Source organism: Molothrus ater, chromosome 6 (genome assembly GCF_012460135.2).
Source record: "Molothrus ater isolate BHLD 08-10-18 breed brown headed cowbird chromosome 6, BPBGC_Mater_1.1, whole genome shotgun sequence".
Lineage (NCBI taxonomy): Eukaryota > Metazoa > Chordata > Aves > Passeriformes > Icteridae > Molothrus > Molothrus ater.
Genome location: NC_050483.2, coordinates 55,583,365 through 55,602,196, shown reverse-complemented (window position 1 = coordinate 55,602,196; position 18,832 = coordinate 55,583,365). Strand labels below are relative to the sequence as shown.

Below are 18,832 nucleotides of genomic sequence, written 5' to 3'. Positions count from 1 at the left end.
TGTAGAAGCAACACTAGGACGAAAGGATCCACTGGAAATCTTACCTGGGGAATCTCTTCTGGGCAAATGTTGAGCAACTAGTTAGATTACCTTAGGGCATGAGGCAGTTGGAGCAAGCAGCTCTTCTTCATGTTTACTAGCCCTGAACCTTTTCCTGAGGTCTTCATGGCAACATGTTTGTTATACATAAAGTTTCAGAAACATTAGGGGTGCATGACTCAGTTGATGAAGTTTACTGATTTAAGAGTTGGATCCTCTCTCCTTCAAATGCTAGCTAGAGCCAAATATTTGCTGCCTTTTTATTTTAATTCTTTTTTTAAACAAAAAAAAGGTAGTTAAGGTTTCCAGATTATCCAGCATAAATAAGGTAATCACATCCCTGATTAAAGTCTGGCTCATCCATGTTCTAAAGACTAATGTGAGTTTTGGGATAGAATGAAAGATAGCATGTCTGTTCCTGTTATAAATGGCATTTTTTGCAAGCCAAGATTTAGTCCAAACAATGATTTATCTTATTATTTATTCCATAAGCATTGGAGAAGGAAAGGGTACACTGCATTAATGAGTAAACAAGAGGGAGATGTTTTCAGACATTAAAACTAACATTTTGGCTCTTTTTCTGATGTCTTCAGTTTCTATGGAGTTGGACTTTTTCCTTTCTGCTCCTGTACCCATTTCCTGATGTTTTCTTGGCTATGTAGCAAATCATGGTGTTAATTCTGCCAGTTAACAATAAGTCTTCTGGCTGGGACGTGATCACTCTGCTGTGGTGTCTAAAGCCCAGGGAATGGATGTCCTTTTGAGAAACAATCTGGGGCATTTTGAATCAGATCACTATTTTAAACCCATTCAGCCGGGGATGTGTTAGCCTCAGAATAAATTTTAAGCAGCAGCCATTGAAGTGTGAGCTGAAAATGCAACAAATATGTAGCTCTATGCAAAAGCTTTTAGGATAAATGTGAGGTGAAATTAATCACTGGTGTGTGCCTATTCTTTTTATCTGAAGTTAATCACAAAGGCACATCATGCTTTATTTTTTTCTCAGCTTCTGAGGTTTGGAATTTTCCTTTCTGGCTTAAAGTTGAAACTGTTGTACCTCCATGAAATTCTGTGAAATTTTTAAGGAAATATAATTTCAAAGGTTATCTAGATTTAAATGAAATAAATCATTGGACTCAGATTGATTTGGTTTCCTTTCTGGTGCTGCTGCTGAATTGAAAACAATTCTGTTATTCAGCTCTGGTTTTTTAGATCCTAAATGGCATTTATTTTGAGAGATCCACAAGAGCAACAAATATATGTTTGGTTGGTATTGGTTTTATTTGAAATCTTGCAAGGGGTTTGATTATAGCCAGGTGGTCTAAGTTTTTCTTGTAAGTAAATAGTGTGAATTGCCCTGTGTTCTTTTTGAGCACATGTGGTATTTAAAGGGGAGGAGGATAAATGAGAAAAAGTTCATTCCTTCAGCTCTGAAAATAACTGCATGAAGCATTGTAGACACTTGTACAGAAAATTAGTAGCCTGGATGGAAATTATTCTGCACTGCATGGAAATTTGGGGTTTAAGCAGACTGCCTTAAAGTAATAGATAACAGAGTAGCCACTGTGGGCTGCCCTCTGGATAGGAAAGGAGGAAAAATTGACTGTTCATTTCAAAATAGAAAGTGCAAGAAATGGCAAAGTCAGGCACATTTTCAGCACCTCCTACTCTATTGAATGGCACCCTCTGAGCTCCTGCTGTGGCCCTCTGAATCTGGAGGTGGAGATCTGCAAAGCTCCATGATTCTCCAGTGGTACATAAATAAATAGGAAGTTTCTTGCTCTTCATGGCCAGAGACTAGGAGCTGAGAACAGGAAAACCCCTCTGGGCACTTTGAACCTCTTAAAACTTCTGTGAGATGTTCTTGAGAGCAAAATATTTATACAGCTGAGCACAAAGACTAGGAATGGGGGTCCTCTCTGTGACCCTCCTCTTCTCTGTCTGGGAAGGCAGTGGCTCTCATCAAAAGCTAATGCAGCCCCAGAATTCATCACAAAGAGGGGACTTTAGTGATTTTTACCTTTGCATAACCCATGAAAGACTTGCAGTGGTACAGTACATGTGGGACTGGTGTTTTAGCACTTGTAAATGGCTGAGGAAAATGGGCTGGGACTCCAAAAGCTCCCTGACCAGTTTTGAGAGCTGAAGGAAAGACCTCACCAACAGAGCTTTGCCTTCTTGCTGCTTAGCTTATTATCAAAAGGAAGATGGGGAGGTAATTTGATTAGCGTGCAAAATACTTGCTCAGGGAGAAAATACCAGGTTGCCAAAGAGATGTTTAATCTAATGGAGACAGGCATAACAATACTGACTGTGAGAGCTGAGGCAGGGTGATGCAGATAGAAAATGAGACCTTTCAAGTTCTCCCTTTTTATAAAAGCACTTAATGACCACTGGCACCAGCTACCAAACATGGTCACAGACCTTTGTAGAGTCCATGTTCAGCCTGTGTGTGTGCTGCTGGGCTAAATGCTGCCTTAGGGGAGGGGAAATGCTGTCAGCTGCAAGGATAAATCAGGCCAGGTGTAGTTCCTGCCAGCCTTGTTCTGCATCCCTGAAACTGGGTACTCAGCTGTGGGACAAGTGCAGAGGACTGGCCTGAGGCAGAAGTGCTGGCAGCTGCTTTGTGAGCTTCAGTTCTGCCTCTGAACAGCCCTTCTGAGTGTGCTCCAGTAATTATTCCTAATTATTTAACATGTCTAGTTCTAGATTCTCAAAGAATTGTAATCAACTGAGACTTTACAGCTGGCAAAGTTGTATTAAAATTTGTATCTTCACTTTAGTACTCAGAAAACTTCAGAAGTAATTGTCTCATCACAGCAAAGTCCATAAACACTCCTCCAACAGTGAACTGGTCAGCTGCATAGCCAAGTAGTTTGCCAAATCTTGGGCTCAGTTACTTGCAGCTGCAGAAACCAAATTTAATCCTCATAAAAAGCAAAAACTTCATATCTGTCTACTGAGCCAGGAGTTTCTGGTTCTCATGGGGTGCTTCAAAACAGTCCCATGACCATCATTCTCTGGTCTGTTGGTGTTCAGTGAGCTATTGCCATCCAAGTCTTCAGTGTTGGATCTTGTGCCCAAAAATGCTGCCCCTGCCACTTTAACATTCTGTCTCTTGTTGTCCAGATGAGCACTATGCCAGGGCTTCCTACAAGACCCTGCTTCTATGATATAGACCTGGACCCAGTGTCAGGAGAAGTAAACGGGCTCTTCTGAAAGGAATGATTAAGGTTAGTGCCTTCTTGAAAGCCTTCAATATCTGGCTTTATTTTTGCAAAGATCTTGAGATAATGGAGTTAAGCCAATCCCATATTATGCCATATGTTTCCAAATGACATTTTATTATAATTCAGCCTGAAAGTTGCCTGCAGTACTATATAATAGTAATTAAATTTTATTTTTGTTTTTAGCTCCCAGAAGAACACCTGATGAGTCATGTAAATGGAACTGTGCTCTGATCTTTTTTTAAAGTCAGAATAAGACATCAGTGAGAATATAGTGCAAGAAGTGACTGGAAGGAGAAGTACTGAAGAATCAACCAGTAACTTTTAATCTGTAATAATTTTTAAACTCCTGCCTTCCAAGCTAGTTGACACTGACCATATAAAGCAAACTTCCTCTGCAGACCTCCCTCTTCATGATTGTAGCTGAAGCAGAATACAGAAGCTTGGCTTTAATGACCTCTTTTGATTCAGAGACATGATTTTAATAATTAAAAATCCTAAAGCTGGAGCTGTTTGAAACAATCTTGGGACTTTAATTGTCCTAACCATCAGGGTTTTGCAGCATGTATTATCTTTAGAAGTCTTGCTGGCTGCAGTTTCCCCTTTGTGGAATCCTCTGTTCCCCTTCTCGTACCACGGGAGAGCTGCTGTGCCCTGGCACTGCTCCAGTGTCATTTCAAAGGAGCAGGGAGGATCCCCTTTGCTTCCCAGAGCTCTCCACAAGTGCTTCCCCTGCCTTCTGCTGGGAGTTTCTCCTGCAGGCACCTGAACCACTTCAGATGGCCCAAGCCCAGCTGTGACTGCTGTGTTCTTCTGTCCATGGAATGAAAGCTCTGCAGAGCAGATCTGGAGGGAATGGCCCATATCTGTGGCTTCTACCAAATGTGTCCTTTGAACCATTTTCTGCTCAACCATAAGTGCAGTTACACCATTGACAGGCCTTGTTTCACCTGCTACCTTATTGATCAATAGAGACAACGTGAATAGTGATCAAGTGATTTGTAGCAGGTTTTGTCAGCAGGCCAAAAATCATTTTGTAACATGAAGATAGCATTGCTGCCAATTTTTTAACTAATACAAATAAACTGGCAAATACTTCAAGTGCTTTTTGGGTTTTAATGTATGCACTGAGATTACTGAATTAGGATTTATTTCTGTGATTAACTACACACAACAGCAATCACTGTATTGACAAGTAGGAGTGATTATTGCAGTAATAAGTAGCCTGCAATGCACCAGGGTGTGTGTGTTTTAATCTGGTTTCCTTCCCTAGATGATGTATGTTGTCTGTAGGAAATAAACTACCTGAATTATTCTGTGAATGTGAGATACTTGCATCTGACTGCAGAATATCTGAATTAACAGTCATGAGGCCCATCTGCTTGTATCAGAACTGAATCTAAAAACATTCCAAATTTGGTGAGAACTGGGAGGATCAGGATGTAGGTGTGCACCAACGTAGGAGAGCATTTGTAGTACACAGATACTGTGTTTGAGTATATATATATATATATGGATATGGAGAGAAAGATCTCTATCTCCTCAGTTATTCAGGAGGGGAGAATAATTACATAAAAGTTACCTGGATGTGACACAAGCAGACAGAACACTTAAAATGGTTATGAGAGCATTTGAGATGCATTCACAGCCTCCTAAAATGTTCCTTTTGATGTTATCCAGCCAAGGATTTCCTGGCAGCCGGGAGAGCAGGCTCAGTGCCCTTGCAGGGGGTCAGGAGGGGCTCCCCCACTGCTGCCCAGCCCCCCAGCCTGGCTGAGGGTACCTGCAGCTCCTGGGCCCTGCCTTCCCTGGAGCAGGGTGCCAGAGCGGATGCTGCCAAGTCTGCTGTCAGTTCCTACATTTAATCTTCCCTGCTACACTGCTTTCCTGCAAGTGCTCTGTGTTCCACCTTCATTTTATGCTTATGAAAGATGGGATAAGTGCAAATTTATGCTAAGATTAGCCTCCTTTTAGTTTAGCATGAGATCATAGCCATGTGCTTGAGAGAGATGGCTCAAGAGGTTGCTAGTCCCCCTCCTGCAGTGAGGCACAGCGCCGGATCAGGCACGAGCTTTTGAAGGGTTTGCTGCACAACAACAAAGCACAAGGGCCAAAAAAACAGCCCCAAGCATCTCCAGAGATCAATGGGGAATGTTTTCTAACCTGCACTTCCAACCTCTCTTTTCTCTTGCAGGATGGATACATAAATAGGTTATTTTTTTAATACTCTCCTTTGCAGCTAAGGGTGCCAGCTAGGTCTTGTCCTATCATATAGGACACAGGGGACACCTAATTTCTCCTAGCTAAGTACTCAGCAGTTCTCTTCTACTCCTGTTGCTTAGAGAAAAAACTAATTATGTACAAATTTCTTCTCTGTGGGCTATTTGTGGGCCTGGTCCTTAGCTGGTGTTATGGCCATCCATCCCCGTGCTGTGCTGTTGTGAGAGCACTGCATCACATCCTGTAAGAAGTAACACAGATTTATAGTTTTGGGTAGTACTGGGGACAAGAAAGGGGAGAAGGTGTTGCTTGGTTGGCTTGTTGTGTGTCACCAGCACCACAGAAAGAAAACAGGATCCAGCTGGGCCAGGATCTCTTGTCCAGCTTACCCAACTTCTGACCTGATGCTTTGTTTGGCTTTTATTTCCCTTTCACCACAGCCATTGGTGCTGCCATCTGCCCCTGGAGAGTCAGCAATAATTGGATTCCATGCAAAGTGCTCCCGAGGGGATTCATGGCAGCTTGCCTCCATCACACCACCACATTCCCCAGCCTCACATTACCATCCTCATTGTCTGCTTCCCTCCCTCCTGCCTCCAACTGCAACGAGGGAAAAGCTCCTTGCATTGAAGGGCCTCACTTGGCTTTAATAAAGCAGTGGATCATAATTAGAACCCACCACCCACCTCAGGAGAGAAGCTGTTTCCAAATGAAGTTTATTATCCTGAGTGAATGCGAGCAAACACATCTCAGAGGGGAGCTTTTAAAAAGGCAATTCCTTGTGATGCTCAATGCACTTTTTCAGCCCTCCTGGCTGGCGTTTCAGCCCAACTAATCCATTTTGTACCTTTTTTCCCATGAAGAAGCTGAGGAGGGGGGTGGCCATGTGTGTTTTTCTAAGCCTGGCCTACACTGGAAGCCACTTGCAAGTTCAGAGTGCTGCTTTGCTCGGTTTCTCGTGTGCAAACACGCTGCGAAGCAGTTAATGTCTGTAAAGCCTTTGTGGGCGTCAGCTCCCCGTGGAGATGAATGGGGACGTTCGGGCATCTCAACTGCAGTTTCCTGTAGTTCATCAGCTGCACTGGGAAGTCCTTTTTCTAGAGGATCGCCCATCAATCATCACAGCTGGAGACGTGATTTTTTTAAGTCAGATCTCAGCTGCTTTGGAGAGAAGAAAGGCTCCGATGAAAGAGGCACTTTCTCTGGTGTTTTGGGCATGGATTAGTTTGAAGCCAAGAGCTGGCTGTCTTTATCTCCACCTCCAAAGGTGTAGCTCTTGCAGCACCTCCAACAGTGAGCGGTGAAAGCTGTGAAGATTTTAGGTGGGACACAAAAAACAGCTGCCAAGAGCAGGACCCCTTCCCTTGCCACCAAGCCAGGAGCCCCCCAGCGGTCCCTCCTCCCCGCGGGGTGTGCTCCGGGCTCCCTTGCCGCTGGAATCCAAACTACAAACCGCAGCCCGATTGCTGGGAGGACCTTCCCCTCGAGCTGAAGTCGGTGGTTTTCGGGTCTGCAGCTGCTGTGCACAGCCTGGGAGAGGACGGAAGGTTCCTCTGCCAGCGGGCGAGGGATCCCGCCCCGCCAGGAGAGCGGTGCTGCCCCGCCAGGGGAAGGGACGCTGATCGGCGAGCAGGCAGCGACGCTTCCCCCGGCGGCAGGAGGCGGCGAGCAGGTGCCGGCCGGGGCGGGGGGCGGGCCGGGGGCTGGCGGGGGGCGGGGGGCTGCGGGAGCGCCCTCCCCGCCGGCCCGGGGGGCGCGGCTGCGGCGGAGGCGGCGGCGGCAGCGCAGCGGCGCGGAGCGGAGCGGGGCCGGGCCGGGCCGTGCTGCAGGTGAGGGCGCGGGGGGCGCGGGGCCGGGGCTGGGGGCGGCTCCGCCTCGGGGGGACCCGCGGGGGCGGCGACAGCAGCGGGGTCCCGGGGCCGCCTCGGCGGTCGCTGCCCTGGGAGCCCCGCGTGGCCTCGGAGGGGTCCGGCCGTGGGGGGCTCCCCGTGGCCGGCGGGGGAGCGGCGCTGCCGGGCGGGTCCTGCTGCGCCCCCGCGACCGCCCCCAAAACTTCCCGGGCGCGGGGGTGGCGGAGCCGGGATGCGGGATGCGCTCGGGGCAGCGGCTGCTGCGCCCGCGCGGCTCTGACAGCTCCGCTCGGTTCCCCTTAAAATAGCCTCATTAAAATCATAATAATTTTTTAAAAACCCAGATGTGCTGCGGGGGAAGCGTGCCCCGGAACCCCCTTTTAATCACCCTACTCCTGAAAAGCAGCGCACGAAATGCCGCGTAAAGCCCTGCCCGGAGCCCCCGAGCCCGTCCTGCAGAAGTTGGTCTGTTTGTGGTAACGCCTTTTTGCATCGTTCTATCCAAAAGGTTCTGATGATATTTTGAGGCAGAGCTTTTTTCCTTTTTTTTTCTTTTTTTTTTTTTGCTAAGGTTGACACACATCTTACAACATCATGTCTTTGATGAGCACACACGGTGTTAATTGAGGTTGCCATGGGAGGCATGCACGTAGTATAAATAAGCTCCCTTCTTGCCATGTGATTTCGCTTTTGTATTCCTCAAGCCTCCTTTTTGTATTCTCTGTTTTTGCATATTGTCATATGGTGCATTAAAGATAAAAATATCTGCTGTCTCAGGGTGTAATTTCCCTAGCTGGAACTATAACTGCATATGGAGCAGTGGGGAAAGGATTTAGCAAACCGTAGGAGAAGGAAATATGTGTGTGCCTGTGTAATAAGTATTCGCCATGATATGGGCAGTTATATAAAAAAAGTCCTTTTTTACCACATAAAATAGCAAAATAGTACTTTCTGTGATGGAACATCACTGTGTTGACATCTTATGGCCTTATTTTGCCTTTGGGTATTCATGCTAATTAGTGAAAAAAATGCGCTATAGTTCATCCAGCCCTGGTCTGCCTCCCAAAATGAAATGTTTAGGGAGAAAAAACTTTTTAGTACTGTTTAAAAATTTCTCTACGGGTCTTATCACTCATTTATTGTGTTCCAGATAAAAAGATGAAAGCCTTGGTCGTGCTTTGCAGCAAATTTCATGTAACACGCGAGGGGAACTGAAGCAGAAACCAAAGCCAAGGCAAAGCAGCATCTGACCTTGTCACTGGGGGGCAGAAAACAGCCGCTGCTTCCACTGGTGCTTCCATCAAGCTCCCTGGGCAATGTGGAATTGCAGAGAGCTCACAAAGTGCAAGTTCCTTCCAGGTCCGTGGGGTGAATAAAAATTGTTAATTCTTGGCTTGATTTGTCATCCTTTGGGGGAAAAAAAAAGGTATGTCAGACTGGCCATTATACAGTTAGACCAAGCACAACTGAAGTGGGTTGCTCCAGAGATGAGAGTGACTGAGGCCAGCAAAGCCAAGGAGAAGCCTGTTCAGCTGCACATCTCCCCGGGATTCCTTGGAGAGGTGATAAAGTGAGTAATAAGGCAAAGTGGGAGTTACAAAGTGGATGCGACAGCTCCAGCAGAACTTCTCTCACTGCCACATAGGCTCGTTACAAAGCAGCAAACGTTATTTGGAAATCTGTTTGGGGAAAAAAATGCACTTTGAGCATCTCTGCAGTTCTTGTGTCTGAAGCATTGATCAGGAAAATCGGCAGCACAGCGCCAGCAAAGGAGAAGAGAATATGGTGAAGGCAGCCAAGGAAATTGAAATGGAGAACCCAAGAGAGGCAGAGACTCCCAGCACAGGGGCCACATGTTCCCCACCAGAGGAACAAGCAAAAAAACCCTCCATGCTCTGTTTTAAGAAACGGAAGAAGTCTTGTAAGAAGGGGCTGACTGTGAAGGATGCATGTGAAGGAGCCTCAGAGGAGAAAAGCCAATGTGTCAGCACTGAGCAAGAGGAGGCCAAAACTTCCAATCCATCACGATCCTCCAAAGGAACCTGGGCAGCCATCAAAAACCTCGCCAGGCCTCAGAGAAGGCAGAAGTCCTCCTCACGGAAGAAGGTGCCCTCTGATTCCCAAGTGCAGCTGGAGGTGGATGCTGAGGAGAGCTGTGCACAAGACCTCCCAAAGAAACGGGCGAGCTCTGGGGTGAAGATGCCCTGTGTGAGGTTCTCCAGAGGTAAGAAAAAACCCAGCCCCTCAGAAGCAGTGGAGGAGTCAGAGGGCAGTGTTCAAGCAAATGAAGTGATGGGTGTTGTGAATAAGGCTATTGAAGAGCCAGAGGATTTGGCCCCGACAGACAAATCTGAATCCCTCAGCCCAGTCTCTGCACAGGAGGAGCAGGATACAGTGAAGCAGGAGCAGCATAGAATAAAGGAGGACCAGGGTACAAGGAAGAAGGACCAGGATACAATAAAAAAGGACCAGGATTCAGTGAAAGAGGACAACCATACAGCAAAGGAAAGCGACACCTCTGTTGGGAAGAGTGAGCCCTTGACAGAGCCCACACGGGATGCAGAACATTCAGAGTGCACTGTTCAGCTGGAGATAACCAGTTCAGAGACATTTGATGAAACAGCCCATGACAAACTGCAGGAAGGGAGTCTGCCCCCAACCACTGACGATGTGGAGGGCAGGGAAGTTGCTCCCGAAGCGCCTGCTTCTAAAGATCAACCTGACACTGCCCCTGAAATCACAGAGTGCCAGGAAATCCCCAGTGTCTGCAAAGAGATGCCTGAAAGGGATGAATTGGAAAAGAGCATAAATCTTTCTCAGGAGTGCAAAGCTGAGGAGACTGTAACTGCTTTCAGTGAGTTGGCATCCAGAGGTGATGCAGCGAGTGTACAGGAGGCAGCAAGTGTGCAGGATGCAGCAAGTGTGAAGGATGCCACAAGTGTGCAGGATTCAGCGAGTGTGCAAGAGGCAGCAAATGTGCAGGATGCAGTAAGTGTGAAGGATGCAGCGAGTGTGCAAGAGGCAGCAAATGTACAGGATGCCACAAGTGTGAAGGATGCAGCGAGTGTGCAAGAGGCAGCAAGTGTGCAGGAGGCAGTAAGTGTGAAGGATGCAGTGAGTGTGCAGGAGGCAGCAAGTGTGCAGGAGGCAGTAAGTGTGAAGGATGCAGTGAGTGTGAAGGATGCAGTGAGTGTGCCGGAGGCAGCAAATGTGCAAGAGGCAGCAAGTGTGCAGGATGCAGTAAGTGTGAAGGATGCAGTGAGTGTGCAGGAGGCAGCAAATGTGCAGGAGGCAGCAAATGTGCAGGAGGCAGCAAATGTGCAGGAGGCAGTAAGTGTGCAGGATGCAGTAAGTGTGAAGGATGCAGTGAGTGTGAAGGATGCAGTGAGTGTGCAGGAGGCAGCAAATGTGCAGGAGGCAGCAAATGTGCAAGAGGCAGCAAGTGTGCAGGATGCAGTAAGTGTGAAGGATGCAGTGAGTGTGAAGGATGCAGTGAGTGTGCAGGAGGCAGCAAATGTGCAGGAGGCAGCAAATGTGCAGGAGGCAGCAAATGTGCAGGAGGCAGTAAGTGTGAAGGATGCAGTGAGTGTGAAGGATGCGGTGAGTGTGCAGGAGGCAGCAAGTGTACAGGATGCAGCAAGTGTGCAGGATGCAGAGAGGGTGAAGGACACAGCAAATGTGCAGGATGCAGCAAGCATGAAGGATGCCACAAGTGTGCAGGATGCAGAGAGTGCACAGGAGGCAGCAAGTGTGCAGGAAGCAGTGAGTGTGCAGGAGGCAGAGAGTGTGAAGGATGCAGAGAGTGTGCAAGATACAGCAAGCCTGCAGGATGCAGCAAGTGTGCAGGAGACAGCGAGTGCCCAGGATGCAGCAAGCGTGAAGGATGCAGCAGGTGTGCAAGAGGCAGCAAGTGTGGAGGATGCAGCAGGTGTGCAAGAGGCAGCAAGTGTGCAGGAATGCTCCAGCCGTCAGATACTAGAAGCAAATGCAGGCGCTGGTGTCAGCATCGTCATCACCATCACCGAAGCTGAGGACTCTGACAACACCGACTCTGACCAGGCCTATGAGCCGTCCCCAGTTTTGCACCAAAAAAAGCAAAAGGGGAATAAAAAGTCTAACAGGAACACTGATGTTGGTCAAAAAGAGGGCCCTGAGGCTGGTGGTGGTCCCCAGGCAGAGGAGAAAGGTCTGGGTGACCAGGGGCACAGAACTGGAGAGCAGTACGAGCTGCTCCTCATAGAAACCGCCTCCTCCCTGGTGAAGGCGGCCATTCAGTCATCCATAGAGCAGCTGGTCAACGAAATGGCCCTGGAACAGAATAAGCACAACAGCTTTCTGTGATGGCAGCCTTGCCCCAGAGAGAAAGGGCAGAGGGAGTGATTTCAAGCTCCATTTGGCCTGCAGGGTGTGTGGAGAACTGGGAGAGCTCCCGGGGCCGCCGTGGTGTGGTTAATTCTGCATGCCCGTTCAGTTGTGTCCATGTGAAACGGATCCCGGGACGTGGGCAGGCCCTGCTGAGGGCAGCGTGTCCCCTGGGCCTTCAGACAGCACCACTGACCACAGCTGCGGAAAAATTAAGGTGTTACAGTGACTGTATTTTCACTTATTGGCACATTTCTGTCATGGCCACATTTCTGCTGTCCCCCATGCCCTGTTTCCCCGCTGTCCACGCTGTAGATCTGTACATACCATGTGTTGGAAGAAAGGCCCTGAGAGGCAGCGAGTGCCCAACCTGCTGCTGGGCTGGATTCGGGGCATGCTGAAACAGCTGGAGCCTTGCTGGGCCTTTATTGCAGACGAGGAAGAGCAAAGTGTCTGCAATATTCACAAGAAAACATCAATGCCAGGCTGTGCTTTGTGCTGTGAACCGGCCCCAGGCGCCAGGAGCCGCGGTCAGTGCTGTGGCACGAAGCCGGCGGGTTGCAGCGAGCTCTCTCCTTCCTTCCCTCGGCCTCTCCCCCTGTCAGGAGCAGCCTGTGCATCTCCAGACACGCTAAAGCTCAGCATCAGCCTCGCCTTGCTGACCCCGGGCTGAAAGCGACAGCGCCTCATCTGCTGGGGGAGCCTTTCTCGCACCATTGAACTCGACGGGCAAAATCCCTGCGGGATCACGGGCTTGGCTGGGCAGGAGCAGCCCTGCCGCCGGCAGCCCCTCTCCTCCCTCGCCTTCCTCCGTCCCCATCCCGGTGTCGTGCTGAAGCTCTCCTCGGATGTAGCATATTTTTTTATCCATGGCATGCGATATAAATAGCAGTGAGCTGCATGCGTGTTAGCAGTCAGCAGAGTTTGGGAAGCTGCAATGTGCTGCCGGCGCTGGGATTGCTTTGATTTGGTCTGAGTGCCGCTGGCATCCCCGGCTGCTGGCGGAGCCTGTCCCGCACCGCTCCCCCCTCAAAGCCCTCCCGCCTTCATCCAGCCCAGGCATCCCTTGGGAATCGTGCGTTGTGCCCGGCTCGCTGCCACCAGGCTCTGGCACGCCATGGAGCTCGCTCTGAAACATGCAGGGAAATGCTGGAGCAATCTTACCCAAGTCCTCAGGGAAAAAAAATCCTGACATGAGGACATGGCTGGAAAATGCCTGGACAAGCCTACTGCTGTCAAACCCCAGAACTGCCCTGTCCGAGGGGTTTGCACCGTGTGTGTGTGTGTGAGCATCACCTCCAGCTACCAGCACCCCAGAAGAAAGGGGCTTTTTAATAATATGGGATTGCATCTGCGTGGCTGGGATTTGTGTCCAGCTGTGGGCAAGGCAGTGTGTTCCTCTGAGAAAATTCTCCTGCGTGTTCCTCAGCTGGCACAGAAATAGCAGCTGTGCTTGGTGATTGCTCACTGACCGTGCACTGAGATTTCCCTGCCCAGCACAGGCTTTGGATTCCTGCTAAAATACAAGGGCTGTACCTGTCCCTCCTATCTGGTGCACAAACATGTTTTAAACCTTGATAAAACATCTCCTTGATGTCACAAGAGGACTGCGAGCAGCAAGAGCCACAGCTCATCTCTGTGCGAGTAAAACTTAAAAAAACCCAGAGGGTGGTAAAGAAAAAAGTGTCTTTTTCTTCCTGTGAATTTGTTTATTAAGTTATCAGCTATTGATAATTCAGTGTGTACAATTTTAATGGCTTTGTACTTCATACTGGTCCTTCCAGGTATTTTGCCATAGTTTTGAAAAAGGGACTTTTAAAGGACTTTTAGACATACCTTTGGAGCTGCCACAGCTCACCCCAGGAAAAGCCATCCCGATGCTGGGAGGGGCTCACGGGATTACACGGGGCACTGTGGCAGGCTGGTGCTGAGCAAAGGGCTGCAGCATTGCTGTGGGGTCCCACTGGAGTCAGCTGCAGAGGAGGATGTCCAAGCTTTAGTACATAAACACAAAACTACCCCCCAGGGCCAGGCTGTCAGCCTGCTCAGCTGTTTTGGGAGGATTTGGTGTTATTTCAGTACTGCCTTTTAGGTGAAACACGTCTTCAAAAAGGGAGGAGAATGGCAAAAATGCCTAGTCCAGCCCTTGCCCTGTGACTTGCTCCGTATCAGGGGTTGGGTTTGCATCCTCTCTTGTATCTGGTTTTCCCTCTGTTATAGCTGTACATAGAACTGATGATTATTTCATTAAAGCTGAATGTACCTGTTGTTTTCTTGCCTTGTGATTGAGTGGGCAGCTATGGAGAGATTTTAGATGTGAAAGGATTAACTCACAGGGGTGCTCCATTGTGTCCAGCTTTTTCAGGCAGTCATACATTGAGCAGAGAGAAATCTTAATATTGGTGGCAGATCCGAATTCTTTGGAGGTTTGCTCCTCCTCTGCCCTTTCTATGACATTTCCTTTTGGTTGCCGGTCAATCATTTCTACTATGGAGTCCTGGCTGCCCAGGGACTGCTATAAGGAATTTGTGAAGGATCACAAATCTCTGGCAGCTAAGAAAAACCATCCTGCTGCCCCATGGTTAAATTCCCTGTTAGATACCCCGTGGCACCAGAGGAAAATGTTTGAGGCTCTGCAGACTGACAAGGGTGGTGCTGACAGTGTTCAGATTGGGGCTGGAATTTTGGGAAGGGGAGTAGCACATTTGGTGCTTTGGCACTTTCTGGGGCAGATCAAATCAGTCCCACACTCTAATTGTTTTGGGTTTTTTTTTGCATAATGTCCTTCATGTAATTTCTTGAGACAGTTTAAAACATACACAAAATACAATGGAAAGGAGTTATAAATTTTTAATAGTATTAATACTATCCTTTCAGGTTTACAGAACAAAATATAGGCTCATAACAACTGCTAATGACTTAATTAAGACTCTCTACTCCTTCCTTATGATTAGAGAGTAGAACATTAATAAAACATTTATTCTTTCATAGAAGGAATGATAAATTTGCTATTGTGAAAGGGAACCAGGGAATCTGTGAGGATGTGGCTGCGTGGCTGTGCCAGAGCACCAAAGGGTGGCCTGTCTTTAGGACCATCATCCTCACCAACAGCTAAAATAATCTGGAATTATCATCAAATCCCAGGATCATTCAGGTTGGAAAAGACCTCTAAGATCACCAAGCACTGCCAAGGCCACCACTAAACTGTGTCCCCAGGTGCCACAACTACATATTTTTTAAATCCCTCCAGGGATGGTGACTCCATCACTGCCCTGGGCAGCCTGTTCCAATGCTGGACACTCCTCTCAGGGAAGAATTTTTTCCTGATAGCCAATCATTTTTATGGCCCTATTCAGCTTGCTTCTGAGCTGTCTGGCTCCTTACCCAGAAATTCATTGCTTGCTGCCCTCTGAATTATGGAAGTGGTTCTTCTGCTCACCCCACAGCCTGTGCTGCTGCTTTTGTCCCAGATGTTTCCTGTGCTCTCCTCAGTGGGGACAATTCAGTTATATATCCAACAAGTTCCCTGTCCCTGCTTTGCTGTGTCATTTTGAATATTTTCATCTCCCACAGCTTTTTTATGTTAGCAGCAAAGAAAAGGGTGTTTAAATAGTATAACTCATACCCAGAAAGGCTTCCAGGGGGATAGAAAGCTTTTCTGTTAAGTCAACACTGAGCCCGGCAGAAAACAAGTGTATCCATTGAAAAGTTCCTTGTGGAAACTGCCAGTAGACAATGATGGCACAAACAAATACTGCATTTTCTTTCCTGCCCTGGGACACCAGAAATGGATTAGAAATGCACAGGGGCAGATCTCCAGCTGCTGAAGGTCATGGCAGCTCCATAGGTTTCAAAGGACTGACTCTACAGCAGCCAGGAGTCTGGTGGTTGAATCCAAGGTGCAATTCCTGCATAAATCCCTGCACAAATCATGGATATTCTCATATGCAACATGTATAAAAGTGAAGATGCAGTTGTGGGGGGGTTTGTTGTTGTTTTTGTGGAGTTTGGGTTGTTTGGTTTTGGTTTTTTTCACAAATGTATGTAAGAAATTGAGTAAATTCACAAAATACACGGGAATCCTGGTTTGCACTTGGGATGGATGGGTGGATGGATGGATGGATGGATGGATGGATGGATGGATGGATGGATGATGGATGGATGGATGGAAGCCAGACCCACATGTACAGGCACTGAAGCCCTAATGTTTCCTGTGTTATAGATAGAACCTTTCAACATGAGTAACTCAAAATGAACTGCTCCAAGGAAACAGATTGATTTAAATAATTGCTTTAATATGATTTTACCTCTGCAGTTTTATTTCCCAGAGAAATGGTTCTTGTCAGCTCTTGTTGGGTAGTACTAAAATAATGAAATACTTTTCATTTGCAAACGGACAAAATCTTAACATTAAATGTGACTTTAAAAAACACCTAATCAGAGGATGTTATTTCTTATAAAATATAGGTTAATGTTTTTTAGGAGGCACAGCTTTCACGTCTTTCTTTTTGCAGAGAATTGTGAAGAGTGCAGTTCTGTGCCAAATGATGGGATTTTTCTGCTGTGGGGTTAAAGTCCACTTAGCCAAAAAGTGGATTTCAGCAAAAAATACCCAACCCCAGCATTTTAAAGTAGGTTTCGTTATATAAAAACTGACAAACAGGCTGGATACAAAAGGGAGGGAGACGGTAAGAAAACATGTTTTGCAATTCAGATTGTTCAGATGAAAGTATCATCTGCATCTTGAGCTGGCAGTCACCCTGTCAGTCCTCAAGTTAGACCTCGCAGAGATCTGCCTTCCAAACCTCTTTAATGTGGAAGAGGTGACACCCCCCCCATCAAGATGCTCCAGCAGGGTCTCTTCTGCAGGCACCGCTGTCCTTTCGGGAGGTGCCTTTCCAATGCCAGGTCCTTATCGGTGCACGGACACACCAAGCACCGCTTTGCCCTTGTCCCTGAGAGAAGATTTCCATCTGGAGAGGGATGGATGTCATCTCTGCGCCCCAGCGCCCGTCACTCGTGTCACATTTGCTCTCACCATTTGCCACGTTAATGAAGACTCGAGGCCGCGGTGTGTCAGGGTGACAGCTCGGCGTGACGGGAGCCTGCTGAGATGGCAGCTGGGCGGGAAGGGCAGGGACCGCGGCTCCTGCGGAGCATCCCCGGCAAGGGGGAGCGGCTCCGGTCCCGCTGCCGCCGGCGGCCCCCGCCGCTCCCCGCCTGCCAAAGCTCCCAGACTGCGCTGCACCAAGGCGCAGCCCAGACAGCCTGAAACCCAATTTGCATTCCATTTCCCAGCTGGAGCAAGGCACGGGAGGCCGAGGCACTGGGAGGCCCGAAGCTCCCAGCCGTGCGTGGGGCAAGGAGCGGGCGGCTGGGGCCAGAGCAACAGGCACGACAGGAAGGCGCGCCCGCACCCCGGCCATTAGCGCGATGAGTAAGCGAATGGGGAAAACAGCCTGGTGGGGGATGCTCGGCCCTAATGACAGGCTGGGCCGCCCGCCCTGCTGGCTCCGGCGGTGCTGCGGGTGGCGGAGGCGAGCGCTGCGGGAGCGGGTCCCTCCCGGAGGGATGGCTGCGGGCAGAAGTGACGCGGAGCATCGGCCGCCGCTGCCGCCGCTTGGGCCGGAGCTCGGCGAGGCTCACGCCCACCGCTGGATCCTGTCTGGGTGGCTGACACCACTGTCTGCCTGCCACGAGGTGCTTCTCCAGCATCCATCACCCCTCCATGGCTCGCCGCCCTGCTCTCCCTGCCCTGGCGCCTATAGGTCCTAAAACCAATGGGTTGCAAATCCCAGTGATTGCCAGGAGGGACAGAGGGCTTTAGACAGTGTTTTCCTACAGCGTTTGTGCCAGTGACAGGAGGATTCACCCGGACTAAACATTGCTGCGCTGCCCTGTGCATCCCGGGAGGTACCCCCGAGGCACGGGCTGCTGGAACCCCCCGAAGCTTCCCAGGGCCACCTCCACCCAGGTGAAACCCAGAGAAGGCTGAGAGCTTTGTCCTGCCTTTGTTCTGAGGGTGCAGCCTCTGGTTTAGAATAGTTGGTGGAGAACATTTCCTCTCCTAGGCTGCTTTTGAAGTTGTGTCATTACTTTTTCTTAATGAAACATGCAAATCCCGTAGATGCCGCGATTGCATCTCAGGGAGCTCAGTCTTGACACAGCTCTGGTTGCAAATATTTAAACAGCATGTAATTTAGGGCACATCCATCCTCATTAGCTTTTCCCTCATGATTTCTTATTGCTCAGAATATATTTTCTTAGTGCTGGACTGCTGGGAAGCCCACTCTGTTGCAGCTGTTTTGGCAATCCTGGACAAGAAGGGAAGAGACTGAGTTTTATTAAACAGGGAATCTGAGGATCATGGCAGAGGTATGGCATGACCTCTTGGCTGATTGCTGTGGGAGGCCTTCCTTAAGCCATGAAGTTTGGCCACTGAGAGCCCATGGTCCCCTTCACTGATGCTGAATTGCATATGCTGAGGTCACTTTTCACTGCAGTTCTGAAGGCTTCACTTACACAGGATAAATATTTTCTGCCTCCAAAATACCAGAAAACTATTCAGTATCAGCATTACACTGAAGAAATGAAATCTCATGATAGCAGTATTTCATGGCCTTATTTTTAACTGTAATGCTCACTGCTTCAGGTTTACATCCCAACAGGAAATTTCATTTCCCTGTTCAACCTTCCTAGTGGGCAAAAAAGCAACATTCTCCAGACCCCACACTGCAAGGGGAGATAAATACACTTTTGTCCACACATTTTAGTGCATCTTAAGAAGCCTGAGAATCACAGACCCTGTTGGATCCAGCAGCATCAGAGCACTCAAAATATTTCAAATTACCTATCTTGAAATTGTTTCTCATGCTCTGGTGGTTGAGCCAGCCAATGTACAGTCAGTATTTTGGGGCCAGCACCCAGATACATGATGACAGCCACTGCTGCACTTTGTGGCATTGCAGAGGTTCACTTGAGCTGGCTGAAAAGTCTGCTCATGCTCAGGGGCTTTGGCAGGGGGGATCTGAGCCCCAGTCTTCCCATCTTTACATAAAATATGAGCTGCAGAGCCCAAAGAGAAGGCACTTCAATGACTGTGGTTCATCAGCTCAGTACCCCTAATGATGGGAC

The 18,832-nt window shown here is 48.5% G+C and overlaps 2 protein-coding genes across 7 annotated transcripts in view; both read left to right on the top strand.

Moving 5' to 3' along the window:
* MTHFD1 (methylenetetrahydrofolate dehydrogenase, cyclohydrolase and formyltetrahydrofolate synthetase 1) overlaps positions 1-4,588 on the top strand; it is a 40,171-nt gene extending 35,583 nt beyond the window's left edge. Inside the window, exons 27-28 of the mRNA XM_036384630.2 lie at positions 3,169-3,272; positions 3,453-4,588. Coding sequence (XP_036240523.1) covers positions 3,169-3,258 — 90 coding nt within the window. The 3' untranslated portion in view covers positions 3,259-3,272; positions 3,453-4,588. The remainder of the gene's footprint in view (positions 1-3,168; positions 3,273-3,452) is intronic.
* Positions 4,589-6,587: 1,999 nt separating this feature from the next.
* AKAP5 (A-kinase anchoring protein 5) lies at positions 6,588-16,130 on the top strand. Of its 6 annotated transcripts, none has more exons than XM_054515037.1 (3): positions 6,588-7,158; positions 7,681-7,801; positions 8,487-16,130. In XM_054515037.1, exon 3 carries the CDS (start codon positions 9,119-9,121, stop codon positions 11,675-11,677), a length of 2,559 nt encoding a protein of 852 aa, XP_054371012.1. In that variant the 5' UTR covers positions 6,588-7,158; positions 7,681-7,801; positions 8,487-9,118; the 3' UTR covers positions 11,678-16,130. The 6 variants fall into 6 exon arrangements, with proteins under 6 accessions (XP_054371012.1, XP_036239217.1, XP_036239220.1 ...); XM_036383324.2 differs by having other exon boundaries at positions 7,681-7,812; XM_036383327.2 differs by having other exon boundaries at positions 7,681-7,844.
* Positions 16,131-18,832: the final 2,702 nt, after the last annotated feature.

Excerpts from the sequence above, each read along its gene's own strand:
- AKAP5 (XM_036383330.2), top strand. The coding sequence starts at position 9,119 with ATGGTGAAGGCAGCCAAGGAAATTGAAATGGAGAACCCAAGAGAGGCA.